The sequence below is a fragment of the Callithrix jacchus genome, chromosome 10 (genome assembly GCF_049354715.1).
Source record: "Callithrix jacchus isolate 240 chromosome 10, calJac240_pri, whole genome shotgun sequence".
NCBI classification, from domain to species: domain Eukaryota; kingdom Metazoa; phylum Chordata; class Mammalia; order Primates; family Cebidae; genus Callithrix; species Callithrix jacchus.
Genome location: NC_133511.1, coordinates 118,360,038 through 118,376,254, shown reverse-complemented (window position 1 = coordinate 118,376,254; position 16,217 = coordinate 118,360,038). Strand labels below are relative to the sequence as shown.

At 45.2% G+C, this 16,217-nt stretch overlaps 1 protein-coding gene across 17 annotated transcripts; it reads right to left on the bottom strand.

Moving 5' to 3' along the window:
- Positions 1 to 13: 13 nt before the first annotated feature.
- Positions 14 to 16,177, bottom strand: TMEM138 (transmembrane protein 138). Of its 17 annotated transcripts, none has more exons than XM_054240968.2 (7): positions 15,726 to 16,137; positions 15,307 to 15,621; positions 13,282 to 13,550; positions 10,396 to 10,567; positions 9,039 to 9,114; positions 8,661 to 8,769; positions 5,005 to 6,960 (listed from the first exon to the last, which is right to left on the bottom strand). In XM_054240968.2, exons 3-7 carry the CDS (start codon positions 13,407 to 13,409, stop codon positions 6,846 to 6,848), a joined length of 600 nt encoding a protein of 199 aa, XP_054096943.1. In that variant the 5' UTR covers positions 13,410 to 13,550; positions 15,307 to 15,621; positions 15,726 to 16,137; the 3' UTR covers positions 5,005 to 6,845. The 17 variants fall into 17 exon arrangements, 15 of the variants coding, with proteins under 15 accessions (XP_054096943.1, XP_054096942.1, XP_054096944.1 ...); XM_054240967.2 differs by having other exon boundaries at positions 15,427 to 15,621; positions 15,726 to 15,772; XR_013523455.1 differs by lacking the exons at positions 5,005 to 6,960; positions 8,661 to 8,769; positions 15,307 to 15,621 and adding exons at positions 14 to 77; positions 1,710 to 1,899.
- Positions 16,178 to 16,217: the final 40 nt, after the last annotated feature.

Here is a 16,217-nt window from a genome sequence, read left to right as displayed (position 1 = left end):
AATATGCTCCATGTTTAGTTCATATACTTTACTCAATTGTTAAAAGCTGTATAAATAGCTTAAACATTTTCTTGACTCTGAAAAACAAAACAAAGGATCAGCAACATTTTAGGCATAAAGTTAAAAAGATTACTTCAGACTCCTATTAGACTCCTAATTCCTGTTCTGCTTGATTTTCATGAACATTTCAGTTCTCCATGAGTTCTGAACGTTTTTTCTCTATTTGGATGCCACAATCTCCAAAGTTATCAGAAACCTGTATTCAAGAGCACCTGTTATGAGTTTTTTGTTGTTGTTTTTTTTTTTTTTGAAATGGAATCTGGCTCTGTTGCCAAGCTGGAGTTCAGTGGCGAGATCTTGGCTCACTGCAACTTCTGTCTGCCAGATTCAAGTGATTCTCCTGCCTCATCCTCTTGAGTAGCTGGGATTACAGGCATGTGCTGCCACACCCAGCTAATTTTCATGTTTTTCGTAGAGATGGGGTTACACTTTATTGCCCAGGATAGTCTCAATCTCCTGACCTCATGATCCATCCATCTTGGCCTCCCAAAGTGCTGGGATTACAGGCATGAGCCACCGCACCCTTCCTAGAGTTTTATAGCTGACCATAAAACCGTCTTCTAAACAGGACCAAAACAAAACAATAATTGTCCATGGATGACAAAAAGTTTTAGGGCAGCCATAGTCAAAGACAAAATTGACAAGGAAATTTGTTACCTCTGTGGCACACAATAATTTAACAGAATAATTAAAATTATTACTGATAATGTACACTAAATCATATCAGAATTATAGGAGTTTCCAAGGCTGGGTGTGGTGGCTCACACCTGTAATCCCAGCATTTTGGGAGGTTGAGACAAGCGGATCACCCAAGGTCAGGAGTTCAAGACCAGCCTAGCCAACATGGTGAAACTCTGTCTTTACTGAAAAAAAAAAAAAAAAAAATACAAAAATTAGCCAAGTGTGGTGGTGGATGCCTGTAATCCCAGCTACTTGGGAGGCTGAGGCAGGGGAATGACCTAAACCCAATAGACAGAGGTTCCAGTGAGCCAAGATTGCCCCACTGCACTCTAGCCTGGGCAACAGAGCAAAACTGTCTCAAAAAAAAAAAAAAAAAAAAAGAATTTAGGAGTCTCCCATAATTTTGGAACACATACCAATAACATATTTATACAAATACAGCCAAAATAAAACCAAAAACATCATTTTATATTTGACAATGCTTCCTCTATAGTTTTTATACTAAGTAAGCCAGATATGTCATTTTTGGATTTTAGGGAACCTATTAGTAATATCTTAAAGGATTAATTAGACCTGAAAAAGACATCATTTATAATTTGATTTTGGAAAGTTTGTCAAATATCAAAGGTTATCACAGGTCATTGTAAAATAAGTCATTCATTTAACCAATGATAACTCAAGGACTAAAAAAAAAAAAAAAGTGAAAACCTTCATTCTTTGAGAGAGGAGACTTAATTTTCCAAACAATAAGCCCCAATAAAAATAGCATGAAGCCAATTAAATATAACTTCCATAAGCCTTTATAACTTTTATTAAGGAATAATGCTTCAAGAAAACCTTGTTAATCTGACACAGGGGCCCAAATGCTGGTCTTGCATCCATATGCCTTTGACATTAATGATTAATTTATAGAGAAACTGAACTTATTTTATCTCTCAAGATCAGCCTTTCCAATAGCATATGCCTACCTCTTCCTTGGTAGGCCCTGGGCCTTGAAGAGTTGAATAGCTTTAATTTCCAGCCCTGTGCTTCAAGAACGCAGTTTACTCTGATCAGCATCTTCTATACGGCCTGAAGGTGGGGCTTCAATTGCTGTCAGTGTTTAATATTTAGCAGGAGTTGGTGTCCTTCTTAGACCCAGGAGCCAAAGCCCTGTAACTTAATGTTGCAAGTATTTTAAAAGTGCATATTGACAGATACGTGGATGTAATAACCTTAATTAAAATTTTTTTAATCTGTTTTTTTCCTAGGCATACCAAAACTTAATAATAATGTGACAACTTGATCATATAAAAAATATATATATTTTTAAACATTCTTGCTCTGTTACCCAAGCTGAAGTACAGTGGCAAAATCTTGGTTCACTGCAGCCTCTGCCTCCCCAGTTCAAGTGATTCTCCTGCCTCAGCCTCCCTAGTAGCTGGGATTACAGGCACCTGCCACCTGCCTGCCTAATTTTTGTGTTTTTAGTAGAGATTGGGTTTCACCATGTTGTCCAGGCTGGTCTCGAACTCCTGACCTCAGGTGATCTGCCCACCTTGGCCTCCCAAAGTGCTAGGATTATAAGTGTGAGCCACTGTGCCTGGTAAAAGTTTTTGGCTTTATTTTTATTTTATTTTTTGAGATGGAGTCTTGCTCTGTGACCCAGGCTGGAGTGCACTGGCGTGATCTCAGCTCCCTGCAACCTCTGTCTCCTGGGTTCAAGTGATTCTCCTGCCTCAGCCTCCTGAGTAGCTGAGATTACAGGCACTCACCACCACACCCAGCTGATTTTTGTATTTTTAGTGGAGATGGGGTTTGACCATCTTGGCCAGGCTGGTCTTGAACTCCTGACCTCATTATCCACCTGCCTTGGCCTCCCAAAGTGCTGTAATTACAGGTGTGAGCCACCACACCTGGCCAAGTTTTTGGCTTTAAATAAATCCTCTTATTGTAACTTACACAGATTGTTCATGAAATGCTTGGACTTTCTGGTTTGTTCTGAACATGCTTCCTTCTTAAACAACCAGTCATATTACTCTAGGACTAAATTTACCATACAAGATTCTTTCTCATATGGAATTATTTCTCTTTAAGCTTTCTTACCAAAAAACAAAACAAAATAAAAAAACTTCCTTGTTTTTATAACTTCCTTTACATTTCTTTTCTTTCCTGGTTGCTTTTACCTTGTTTTATGCAAGACTTCTAAATAAGCTTGGAATCAGACACAATTGTTCACCTTTTTTTTTTTAGAGACAGAGTCTCACTCTGTTACCCAGGCTGGAGTGCAGTGGCACAATCTTGCCTGGCTTGTTCACCTTTTGTTAAAGGACAGTTTTTGTTTTGTTTTGTTTTGAAAGAATGTTTTCTGGATGGACAAGGTGGCTCATGTTTGTAATCTCAGCACTTTGGGAGGCTGAGGTGGGTGGATCACCTGAGGTCAGGAATTTGAGACCAGCCTGGCCAACATGGTGAAACCCCATCTCTACTAAAAACACAAAAATTAGCCAGGTGTGGTGGTATGTACCGATAGTGTAGTCCCAGCTACTTGGGAGGCTGAGGCAGGAGAATTGCCTGAAGCTTGGAGGCAGAGGTTGCAGTGAGTCGAGATCGTGCCACTGCATTCTAGACTGGGAGACAAAGTAAGACTATCTCAAAACAAAACAAAACAAAACCAAGAAAATTGCCTTCTACACCCCCTCATTATCTCAACTGCAAACATTTCTGTGGACTTCAACTCTTTAGGCAGAATTTAACCCTTTCAACCAGTTGCCAATCAGAAATCTTTAAATCCACCTATGACTGGCAAGGTGTCCCTTGTGAGATGTCCTTTCTGGGCGGAATCAATGTGCACCTTGTGTGTATTGATTTATGTCTCTGATTGTAACTTCTGTCCCCCTAAAATCTATAAAATCAAGCTGTAACCCAACCACCTGCTTCCTTCTTAATGTTCTCAGGACCTCCTGGGGCTATGTCATGGGTCATGATCCTCACATTGGCTCAGAATAATAAATCTCTTCAAATATCACCTGAGGTCTCTTCAAATATCACTGAGTTCAAGTCCAGGATATCCTTATTAATATCCTCTTCAAATATTTTAGAGTTCAGCTTCTTTTTTCATCAACACAAGCATCATCAGTGTGAAATCTAACATTTATTTTAGGAGCTAGACTTAGATTGCAGATCTAAAGTAACAATTGGCATGTCCTTGTTTTATAGCATATACATCTTGAAAGGGTTCAAAGCCTGCACAGAACAATTTGTGAGGGCATCATCTAAGGATGCCTGAGGCCTTTTTCCTTTCCCTGGGAATCTGGGGTCTGGCTAATGAATAATGCTTTGACACAAGGCTGTGAAGTAACAGAAATTCATTTGAGGCTGGGCGTGGTGGCTCATGCCTGTAATCCCAGCACTTTGGAAGGCCAAGGCGGGCAGATCATGAGGTCAGGAGATCGAGACCATCCTGGCCAACATGGTGAAACCCCATCTCTAATAAAAACACAAAAATTAGCTGAACGTGGTGGCATGTGCCTGTAATCCCAGCTACTCGGGAGGCTAAAGCAGGAGAATCATTTGAACCTGGGAGGCAGAGGTTGCAGTGAGCCGAGATCGTGCCACTGCACTCCAGCTTGGAGACAGAACAAGATTCCGTCTAAAAAAAGAAAACCAAAAAGCACAAAAAGAATCCCAACCTGGCCAATATGGTGAAATCCCATCTCTACTAAAAATACAAAAAAATTAGCCAGTTGTGTGGCATGCACCTCTAGTCCCAGCCATCTGGGAGGCTGAGGCAGGAGAATCACTTGAATCCAGGAGGTGGAGGTCACAGTGAGCCCAGACTGCACCACTGACTCCAACCTGGAAGACAGAGTAAGACTGTCTCAAAAAAATAAAAAAATTGCTTATAGCTATTTGGGAAAGGGGGGTGATGTTTTGTGACTCAGTCTCCAGGCTTAACTTTCCCTTTGGCATAAGTTTGGGGGTCCTGAGATGTTTGGGATCCTGAGATAACCCCCAGCTGAGGTCATTGCAGGCTAGCCAACCACCAATGGATCCCAGGGCCATCACAGCTGGCTGGCTGACCTGCAGCTGGCCACACACACAAGGGAGCACAGCTGCAATCACCCACGTTTGTCCTTTCCTTATGTGTCCTACTGCCTGTGGTTGCTTTCATGTTTCAGTGTCATGGTTGAGTGTTTGTACCCGCAAAACCTCAAATATTTACTATCTGGCCCTTCTCAAAAAAAAAAAGAAAAAAAAGCTTGCAGACCCTGCCAAAGCATCTCTGAAGAACAAGTTTATTTTCCTTTTTTTGAAAGAAAGAAAAAAAAAGGAATGAAGAAGAGGAAGAAAGAGGAAAAGGACGAGGGGGAGAGAGAATGGTAGTGCTGCTTAATTGCCCAGGCTAGAATGCAGTCTAAAAAAGGGTATTGAAAATCTCCCTTATACCATCAATCATGCTTAATAATGGCCAACCAATATTTCATTTAAACCTGTGAGTAGGTGTGATGTGTTACTGATAAGAATGTGTATCTTCTGCGTTTAAAGTGGAGAGTTCTATAAATGTTTATTAAGTTTACTTGTTCCGGATCTGAGTTCAAGTCCAGGATATCCTTGTTAATTTTCTACCTCATTGATCTATCTAATACTGATGTTGAAATCTCCCACTGCTACTGTGTGGGAGTCCAAGTCTCTTGACAAGTCTCATGTATCCTGTATTGGGTGGGATCGTCAGCTCTTCTTGTTGCATTGAACAACCTGTTGCAAGAACAACTTTCACAGAGCAGCTTTCTGGTGTGAGACTGGGTGAATTAATGGCCCCTATTCTTATTCTCCCTGTATCCATGCCTGTGGCCCTGAAACTTGGTAGTACTTTTGAGATAGAGACAGGGCTTGACTTTAGCTTATGCCCACTACAGCATCCTTTCACTAAGTATTCCCACTGACCACAAAACCCACAACTCTCCCTTGCTGATGCACCCACTAAGGCCAAGGCTTTGGTCATACAAAGGAAATGGCGATTCTGTATTCTTCTTGTGCTCTCACAATGTTTAACCAGGACTTTTATTTAAAGAATTCTGGGTGCCGGGCACAGCGGCTCACGCCTGTAATCCCAGCACTTTGGGAGGCCAAGATGGGCAGATTACGAGGTCAGGAAACAAAGACCATCCTGGCCAACATAGTGAAACCCAGTCTACTAAAAATACAAAAATTAGCTGGGTGTGGTGGTATGCACCTGTAGTTCCAGCTATTTGTGAGGCTGAAACAGGAGAATCACGTGAACCTGAAAGGCAGAGGTTACAGTGAGCCGAGATTGCACCACTGCACTCCAGTCTGGGCAACAAAGAGCAAGATTCTATTTCAAAAAAATAAATAAATAAAATAGAATTCCAGGAGCTGGCCTTAGGAGATTCAAAATATCAAACCAACATTGTGTGTGGAGTGTCCCTCCTCAGGAAAGAATACAGACCTGCTGCCATTGGCCAGACCAGCTGGTAGTCCATTATTCAAGATGACCCTCACGACCAGATGCTGACCTGCACACCCTACCCCTCATGCGCTTTGCCCAGCCCAGCCCACCTGCCCAACTCAAGGTCAATTCCAGCGCTTTGCCTAAGAAAAAGATCCCTGCAGGCTTTCTTTGGAGTCAGTGAGGGAACTCTCTTTCACTTGTGTTGTGTCCCCTATGCCCAGGCCTAAGCTCCAATGAAGCCTTGTCTGGGCAAACTCTTTTAGCCTCACGTCAGTTTCTATAGCAGAGTCTAAGAACTTGTGGTTGGTGGGCTGGATGCGGTGGCTCACGACTATAATCCCAGCACTTTGGGAGGCTGAGGCAGACAGATTACTTGACGTCAGGAGTTTGACACCAGCCTGGCGAACAAGGTGAAACCCCTCTACTAAAAATACAAAAAAAAAAAAATTAGCCAGGTGTGGTGGCGGGCGCCTGTACTCCCAGCTACTTCAGAGACTGAGGCAGGAGAATTACTTGAATCCAGGAGGCGGAGGTTACAGTGAGCCGAGATCATGCCACTATACTCCAGTCTGGGCGACACAGCAAGACTCCATCTCAAAAAAAAACAACAAAAAAAGGAATTTGTGGTTCCCACTTTGCTTCTGGGCTCAGTCTAAGACACACAATACAAGCACAGGCTTGAAACGCAGTTGCATACTGGGGCTTGTTCTTTCCTTCTCTGCCACGGTTGTCTGAGCAGATCCAAGCTAGTCTGCAGGAGGCAAATCCTGTGAACCAGAGCAGAGTAACCTGTCATTCCAGCTGAGGTCAACGCAGGCTCGCCAACCACCAATGGATCCCAAGGCCATCACAGCTACCTAGTGGACCTGCAGCTGACCACACACACGAGCGAGCCCTCTGAAATCACCCACTCAGCCCAGGTCAGCTGAACCCCAAGACAGAGAGCCAGACAGCTATTTATTGCTGTGTGCCCCTGAACTTTGGTGATGGTCAGTTACACAATAGAGGCAGAAATAGAAGCTGGGTGTGGTGGCTCACGCCTGTAATCCCAGCACTTTGGGAGGCTGAGGCAGGCTGATCACCTGAGGTCAGGAGTTTGAGACCAGCCTGACCAACATGGAGAATGCCCGTCTCTACTAAAAATACAAAATTAGCCAGGCACGGTGGCACATGCCTGTAATCCAGCTACTCAGGAGGCTGAGGTGGGAGAATCACTTGAACCCGGGTGGTGGAGGTTGTGGTGAGCCAAGATTGTGCCAATTATTGCACTCCAACCTGGGCAACAAGAGTGAAAATCTGTCAAAAAAAAAAAAAGACAAGAAAAAGAGATAGAAAACTGATTAATACTATAAACATAGGAATTTTAAGAATTTCTCTTGGCCGGGCGCGGTGGCTCATGCCTGTAATCCCAGCACTTTGGGAGGCCGAGGTGGGTGGATCACGAGGTCAAGAGATCGAGACCATCCTGGTCAACATGGTGAAACCCCGTCTCTACCAAAAATACAAAAAATTAGCTGGGCATGGTGGCGCGCGCCTGTAATCCCAGCTACTCAGGAGGCTGAGGCAGGAGAACTACCTGAACCCAGGAGGCGGAGGTTGCGGTGAGCCGAGATTGCGCCATTGCACTCCAGCCTGAGTAACAAGAGCGAAACTCTGTCTCAAAAAAAAAAAGAATTTCTCTTGCCAAAACTGGCTAAGGAATATTTTTATTCTCCTGAGGGAAGTTAAGGCTTCCGATAAGGAGAGTCTGAACAGAGAACAGAAATCTGAAACTCCAAGAGTGGGGGATGCAGCATCAGATTCCATCTTGAATGTCTGCTGAAATACTCTGTACTCATAATGGAACTCAATGAAGATCTGTATTTCATCTGTGGCTCAATCTTCCCTCTGGGTCAAGTAGATGCTAAGTTAGACCTTGGCACGCCTCTTAACCATGAGACAGAGAGGCTCCACCATTTACGGAACAAGAATTCAATTTATTCTCTTTATAAAATGTTTAAAAAAGTGCCTTGGGTATAAAAATCTAAATGTCTGTGGTGGGATCGGTCAGGAGCACAAAACTATCACTCTTCGAATCCTTTGGTCACTTGTGTGTAGTGCAAGGAAAGTAGGGGCTGGGAGGTCCTTCTGTCCCAGGCTAAAGGAAGAGCTTCACAAGGGTAAGAGCCACAGAACCCTCGGCAAGAAAGAAGGGTCAGGGAGAATGAATGGTACTGAAAGGAAGGGAAGGAAAAGGGGTAGGACAGAGGGAGGAGGCAAGGAAGGGATGTTGTACTGGAGACTGATGGGGAACACTCTAATTTGCAAGAGGGAGGATCTTCCTTTTTGAATGGTGAACACAACTGGTCTGAACCTTCCTTGTAAAGTCCAGCTGTTGACCCATGCATAGGGCAAACTCTCCCTGCAGAGCAGCAAATGTGGCTTCTATCAGGAAGGAAAAGCATCCATCAGTGTGACAAGAGGTCACCTTCGAACTTGCATGAACTCCTTGCGCAGCCACAAAGAGTCCTGGTAGAAGCGAGGGTCACCTAGTCTCACGGCTGTCCGTTTATAGAAGTAGCAGTACAGCACTGCTGCTGCGGGAGGAAGCAGAAGAGAAGCCTCAGGGGTGCTGCTGAGTGTCACTTCTGGGTAAGACAGAACCTGACGAGGCTGGGCAGCCCTGCCTCCTGACTTCCCATGGTCTCCCAGCAAGGGCAGAGGCACAAATCCCTCCTGTTCCTGGTGCGGCTGTCGCAACCATTGCAGGCCGACTGGGACAGGGCTGGGAAGCCAGAATCAAGGCCCTCACTGAAAGAGACAGACGTGGGACCCAAGAGAGGCCTGACCCTGCTCTGGTCCTTACCTAGTCTCTGGAATACAAACAGCGCTTGAAGTCCATCTGTCCATATGAAGCTGTTGGAGTTTTTCCAGCGTAAGTTCTGAGGGAGATATGAGGAGACACAGAAAGGTTAATGGCCACATGAGGCTCCATTATCTCCAACTTGGTTAGCTGCAGAGATGCCAGTTGGTTTAAAATCGTGCTGACCTCTCCCTCCTTTCTACAACTCTAACAAGTGTTTCTCGAAGGAGTCTCAAGCTTCCTTTTTTGCTGCAAAAGGAATATCCTTCTAACTTTGAGGGAGGAAGTGTGAACTAAGTTATTTATCCTCTTTCATTCCATAACCTTTGCCAAGGAGAAACGATATACTCATTATCTCAGGAGTTCAGCTGGTCACTGTCTTGCCTGAAAAATCGCTGGCTCAGCTCCTGTCAGATAAAGTCCTTGGTGGACTCAGGGTTTAATGAGATTAACGGCTTTATAGTAAAGCCAGGACCTATTTTGGCTCCGAGCACAGAACCTCTTGGGGAAGCACCAGAGGCTCTGGGGTTGCTCTGCCTGTTTCCGGGGAGCTCTACTTCACTCTGTAGAATCACACGTGCAACCTAACAGGGGCTTTGGGTGGCTTTCATAATGAAGTGACTAGAGAACCTGAGGTTTTAATGGGTTCAACTGAAATGAGTACATGAGAAACATATGAGATACCCAAAGAGCTGGAAAAATCTGTGAAGCAGAAAAAATCTGAAACCATGGACACTGGATCTGATCTGAGGCCTATGTTAGAACCAAGGGAGGCATCTTGGAGGTTGGTTCTCCTAGTTAAAGTGATGGGAACTCGGCAGAGGGCAGGGAGCACTCAAGGGCGAGCAGCAATCCTGCTTGGCTACTTTCCAGAATCCACTGCTGCAGAATTAGCCATGGGGCACTGATGCCTAAGAATAACCTGTATCAACATCCACCTGCCCATATAGCTCATGATGAAACACATTCAACTACGTGTTTTAGCCCTGGTAGGCCTGTTTGGGGCAAAGGTGAACTGAACGTTCTGGAAGAGTCCGGTGACTCTTAGACAAGGCTGTGTTTCAACATAGCTCCAGCCCAGACCACTTTCATTTCACCTGTTTCCTATGAAGGATTGTGTCAGATGTCAAAGAATGAAGCTGTGTTCCCAAAGAAAAGATATCCCTACCCCTTTAGGGATTCAAGAATTCAGAGTTCAGGCCTGGTGCAGTGGCTGACACCTGTAAATCCAACACTTTGGGAGGCAGAAACAGGAGAATCGCTTGGGCTCAGGAGTTCAAGATCAGCCTGAGTAATGTAGTAGGACCCCGTCTCTATTTAAAATACAAATTAAAAAAAGAATTCAGACTTCCACTCTTACCATGACCCAGACATGAAGGGAGATGCTGAGGGCAAAGTACACAGCTGTCAGGATGATGGTCCCTTTGAACTTATGGAACAGGAGGTTGACCAGGCCAGCCTGGAAGACGAAGGTGTTGAAGAACATGAGGAAAATGATGATGATGTTGAAGAGGACTGCAATATCCTGGATGCTGCAGACATAAGAAAAAGTACATCCAATGGAGGCCTGCGTGAGGACCCAAGAGCAGGCCCTACGTCCTGAGGGACACCACAAGGCCTGTCCTTTCCTGTGAGATAGGCATCTGATATCTTAAACCCTTGCACAGATAACAAATGACAGGAAGCTAAAATTACTCACTGGCTCCAACAGTTGGATTGCAGTCCACAGACAAGGCTTTCCTGCTTTGACACTCTTTTTATTTTTAAAAATTTCTTCCATACTTATTCCTGTAGAAGATTCTCTAGCTCTTTTTTTTTTTTTTGAGACACGGTCTCATTCTGTTGTCCAGGCTGGAGTACAGTGGCATGATCATAGTTCACTGCAGCCTCATCTCCTGGGCTCAAGTAATCCTCCTGCCTCACCCTCCTGAGTAGTTAGGACCACAAGTGTGTGCCACTATACTCAGCTCATTAAAAAACATTTTTAGCTCATGCCTGTAATCCCAGCACTTTGGGAAGCCAAGGTGGGCAGATCACTTGAGGTCTGGAGTTTGAAACCTGCCTGGCCAATATGGCAAAACCCAGTCTCTGCTAAAAACACAAAAATTAGCCAGGCATGGTAGTGCATACCTATATTCCCAGCTACTAGGCAGGCTGAGGCAGAACTGCTTGAACCCAGGGGGCAGTGAGCTGAGATTGTGCCACTACACTCCAGTCTGGCAACAGAGCTAGACTCTGTCTCAAAAAAAAAAATTCTTTTTTAGTAGAAACGAGGTCTTACCATATTGCCCAGGCTATCTGACACTCTTAACATATTAATCATAAACCTACTAGGCACTTTTGAAAAGCTGGTTTCTGCCGGGTGCACTGGCTCATGGCTGTAATCCCAGCACTTTGGGAGGCTGAGGCAGGCGGATCTCAAGGTCAGGAGTTCAAGATCAGCCTGGCCAATATGATGAAACCCCATCTCTACTAAAAATACAAAAATTAGCCGGGCATGGTGGCAGGTGCTCGTAATCCCAGCTACTCAGGAGGCTGAGGCAGGAGAATCACTTGAACCCGGGAGGCAGAGGTTGCAGTGAGCTGAGATCGCACCACTGCACTCCAGCCTTGGGCAACAGAGCAACACTCTGTCTCAAAAGAAAAAAAAAAAAAAGAAAGAAAAGCTGGTTTCTTCTCTGTCTAAAAAATGCCAGCCCTGCATGTCACATAACCTGGTCCTGTCGGACAATGTCATCTAGCAAGATAAGAATGTACTTCCCTGATCTTTGCATGGCTGGTACCTTTGTGCCATTCAAGTTGCAGTTCAAATGTTCCCTGTTCTGAAAGACATTCCTTTAACCCCACTACCAAAAGCAACCCTCCTCTCCTTACCCCAATGACTCCATATCGACTGTATGACATCACTATCTGAAACGATCTTATTTCTCTCTGGGTATTCATTGTCCTTCTCCACTAGGACGGAAACCCCACAAGAGCAGGAACTTGTCAGGTTTACCACTGCATCCGGAACACTGTGTGGTAGGCCAATGAATATTTGTAGAATGAAGGAAGATCATGCCCAGCTTAGAGATTGCCTCATGGAGTCTATAAATTGGGGAGAATTAATGCTAACAGTTTCCATCCTATGGGCTTTACATATATAGTATTAATATAGTTGTCCTACCATTTTTTTTTCTTTTAATATCATTTTTTAAATTTATTTTTTAAAGATGGGGTTTCACCATGTTGGCCAGGCTGGTCTTGAACTCCTGACCTCAGGTGATCCACCTACCCCAGCCTCGCAAAGTGCTAGGATTACAGGCGTGAGCCACCGCACCCGGCTTGTCCTGCCATTTTGTAATCCTCTTTCATGGCAGACAACATTTCTACTCACAAATGGAGAAAATGACAGGGTCAGCAGTCTGACTCTAATTTCCTGTGTAAACTTCTCCCCTTATCCCCAACCCTTGTTAGAAAGTATATAAAGGTTGGGTATAATGGCTCACACCTGTAATCCCTGCACTCTGGGAGGCCAAGGTGGGCAGATCACTTGAGGCCAGGAGTTCAGGACCAGCCTGGGCAACATGGCGAAACCACTACAAAAAATTAGCTAGGCATGGTGGTGCAAGCTTGTGGCCCCAGCTACTAAAGAGGTTGAAGTGGGAGAACCACCTGAGGCCAGGAAGCTGAGGTCACAGTGACTCATGATCACGCCACTGCACTCCAGCCTAGGCAACAGAGCATACCCTGTCTCAAAAAAAAAAAAAGTATATGCAAACAGGACCTGTGACCCTATCTATGCACCACGGAGGAACCCAGGACAATGCCAACTTTTATCTTCCCTGATACAGTTCTAGCAATAACTGGTTTCTTTTTTTTTTTTTTTTTTTGAGATAGAGTCTTTCTCTGTCACCCGGTTGGAGTACTGTGGCATGATCATGGCTCACTGTAGCCTTGACCTCCTGAGCTTAAGCAATCCTTCCACCTCAGCATCCTCAATCACTGACATTACAGGTGTGTGGCACCACGCTGAGCTAATTTAAAAAAATTTTATTAGGTAGAGACAGGGTCTTGCTATGTTGCTCAAGCAGGTCCTCAAACTCCTGGGCTCAAAAGATCCTCCTGCCTTGGCCTCCCAAAGTTCTGGGATTAAGAGCGTGAGCCACCACACCCGGCCTATTAATCTCTTTAAGACACTAAATCACGACTGTCAGGGCCTTTGAATTGCTTGGGTTCAGCTTTCCAGATGCCTTACTGCACTCACATGAAGAGTACGAGCTGGACGACAGGAGCCTTTCGGAGCAGTTCTGAGAAGGAATTGACAAAGAGGTCATAGGACAGCAGCAGGAACTGCAGAGAGAGCACCAGGCTGTAGTTACTGGTCTGGAGCATCTTCCTTCAGTTTTCTTGGGCCCCCAAGGGCACATCCCACAATTCCCCCAGAAAACAGCTCCTGGTTATCTCCCCACCACTGAGGGAGAGGCTTCTAGTTCCTTTGAATAAGAGCTGTTTCCCTTGCTTTAAGACAAGGACCTGTTGGGGCAAAAAGATAAGCAAGGTTAGAAATGTATGAGACTGGGCTGGGCACAGTGGCTCATGCCTGTAATCCCAGCACTTTGGGAGGCCAAGGCAGGCGGATCACCTGAGGTCAGGAGTTTGAGACCAGCCTGGCCAACAAAGGGAAACCTCGTCTCTACTAAAAATACAAAAATTAGCTGGGCGTGGTGGCTCATGCCTGTAGTCCCAGCTACTTGGGAGGCCGAGGCAGGAGAATCACTTGAACCCAGGAGGTGGAGGTTGTAGTGAGCCAAGATGGTGCCACTGCACTCCAGCTTGGGCAACAGACTGAGACTTCATCTCAAAAACAAAACAAAAAAAAAAAAAAAAGAAAAGAAAAAAAAGAAATGTACCAATACCACAAACACTAAGGACCTACTGTGTGCCAGGCACCATTCCAGTTGCATGGGATACTTTAGTGAACAAAACCAGCAACCAAAAAAAACCCAAGAAGTCATTACTTCTAGGACCTTCAGCAACCTTTCTTCATGCCTGGAAACTTCTAAATGCAGAGCTGTCTCTAACCAAAGGAATCTAGTAGTATTACTGAGAAGAAAGACTGCCTGGTCATGTAGTAGCAGTGGGAATAAAAATGGCAGCAAATCCTTATACATTGGTTACAATGTGCCAGGGAGTGTTCTACAAGCACAAACATTATTTAAACCTTACGAACATTATTTAAATCTCACTAGGTAGATGATATAATACATTATTACCTTCCCCATTTTACAGATAAGAAAATTGAGGCCAAAGAGGGGTAAAATAATTTGTCCAAGGTCACATCATTAGTAAGTGGCAAAGCTGGTATTCAGATCCAGGCAGCCTGGGTCCAGAGTCTGTACTCTTAACTACCGGACTAAACTGTCTCTTTAACTGATATACTGATATTTTGGCAGGAAAAATGCTGGCACAAAAGTGTGAAGTGCTGTAGGCAGAAAAAGCAGAGAGGAAACAGGGCTCTCCTGGAAAGCTTTATGTTTAAGGCAGCTGTCTTTCTTTTCATCTATTCCAACACCCACAGGTTGCTCTGGAGGTGTCCTGTGACCCTGCTGCTGTGCCAAATCTATAAAGAAATTTCAAAATGCTTTGGACTGCTAGTGATTAAATTAGCATCTGTAAAATGTTTCGCAATTTATAAGCTTTTTTCATATTTTTAACCTTACTTAATCCTACAACCATCTTAAGAAGCCATTATAATGCATATAATCCCCATTTTATGCAGAGGCTCTGGAAGGTTAAGGCACCTCCTCCACCTCAGCTGGTGAAATCCCACCTACTAGATGTTATGTAACTGGTTTCCACATTCATTAAATAATACATATATATATATATATGTATTTATATACATATATATTTTTGAGATGGAATCTCGCTCTGTCGCCCAGGCTGGGGTACAGTGGCGCGATCTCGGCTCACTGCAACCTCCGCCTCCCGGATTCATGCGATTCTCCTGCCTCAGCCTCCGGAGTAGCTGGGACTATAGGCACGTGCCACCACGGCTGGCTAATTTCTTGTATTTTTAGTAGAGATCGGGTTTCACCGTGTTTGCCAGGATGGTCTCGATCTCCTGACCTCATGATCCGCCCACCTCGGCCTCCCAAAGTGCTGGGATTACAGGTGTGAGCCACCGCACCCGGTCGCATTAAATAATAGGTACCCACACCACGATAATCTTGTCAACCAAGATCATTCCCTTCAATCCTCCCTACAACTGCAAGATGAGAATTATTACCATTCTACAGGAAAGGACACAGGAGTCAAAATTCAAGGCATTCCTCCAAGTCTGAAGTCAGCAGAACCGGGCTTCATAACTAAGTGTGACGCCAAACCCTTGCTCTTAACCACTACTCACTAGGGCTGTTTTGAGGATCCGTTATGCAGAAACACCCAAGGCTCTCTCTACGTAAGACGATCCTCTCCAGTTTAGGGCAGTGGGGATTCGCAAGCTCATGAAGCTCTTTAATTCGTCTACCGCTACCTGCCGCCTTCCCTTTGCACCCGGAGCAGTATTCCTCACGCCTCCCAATCCACTTAAAAACGGGGCTTCCTTGGCAAACAACAACAACAAAGCATAAAGCCCAAGCCCAAAACAACAGCACCAAAAATTCTGACTTCTGGTCACTTAACCCACTCTTTATCAACCACTCTCACCTCCAAACCCCAACGTCGGTTGTCATGGGGACACCCTCCCGGCTTCCGGAAACCGGCTTTAAATTCCGGAAGTAGATGGCGGACGTGGGTCCGGTCTTTCTCCCCTCTATGGCCAGCCCGGCCGCCATGTTGGAGCTTTTGCGGTCCTGGGCCCGGCCTGCTCCGGGCCCTCACGGCGTAGCCACTAACTGACTTAGGGCTCCCGCCCACGCTGCGCGCGGCCTTGCTGAGGGCAGGCTAGTGGTGGGAGGCTGCGCGTTCACCTGAACATTTCCGCCTCCTCAGGATGGGATACGAGGGGCGGGGCTGATGCATCGCAGCAGTCTTGGACCCTGACTTTGGATTTGGAGAAGAAACGCCCAGGAGGAACGGGAGTTCGGGTGCCATCACCTTGGCGTCTTGGGAGCGGGGCACCCCGGGTTCCGGACTTCACTTCCCAGGAGGCCTCGCGCGCCACGGAAAATGCTGCGAGCCTATAGGAAGGCGAGGCTA

Coding starts and splice junctions, on each gene's coding strand:
- TMEM138 (XM_054240969.2), bottom strand. CDS start 13,409: ATGCTCCAGACCAGTAACTACAGCCTGGTGCTCTCTCTGCAGTTCCTG. Junction 10,568..13,281: donor GTCCAGCTCGTACTCTTCAT/GTGAGTGCAGTA, acceptor TTATGTCTGCAG/CATCCAGGATATTGCAGTCC. Junction 8,770..9,038: donor GTTTGTATTCCAGAGACTAG/GTAAGGACCAGA, acceptor TTCCTCCCGCAG/CAGCAGTGCTGTACTGCTAC.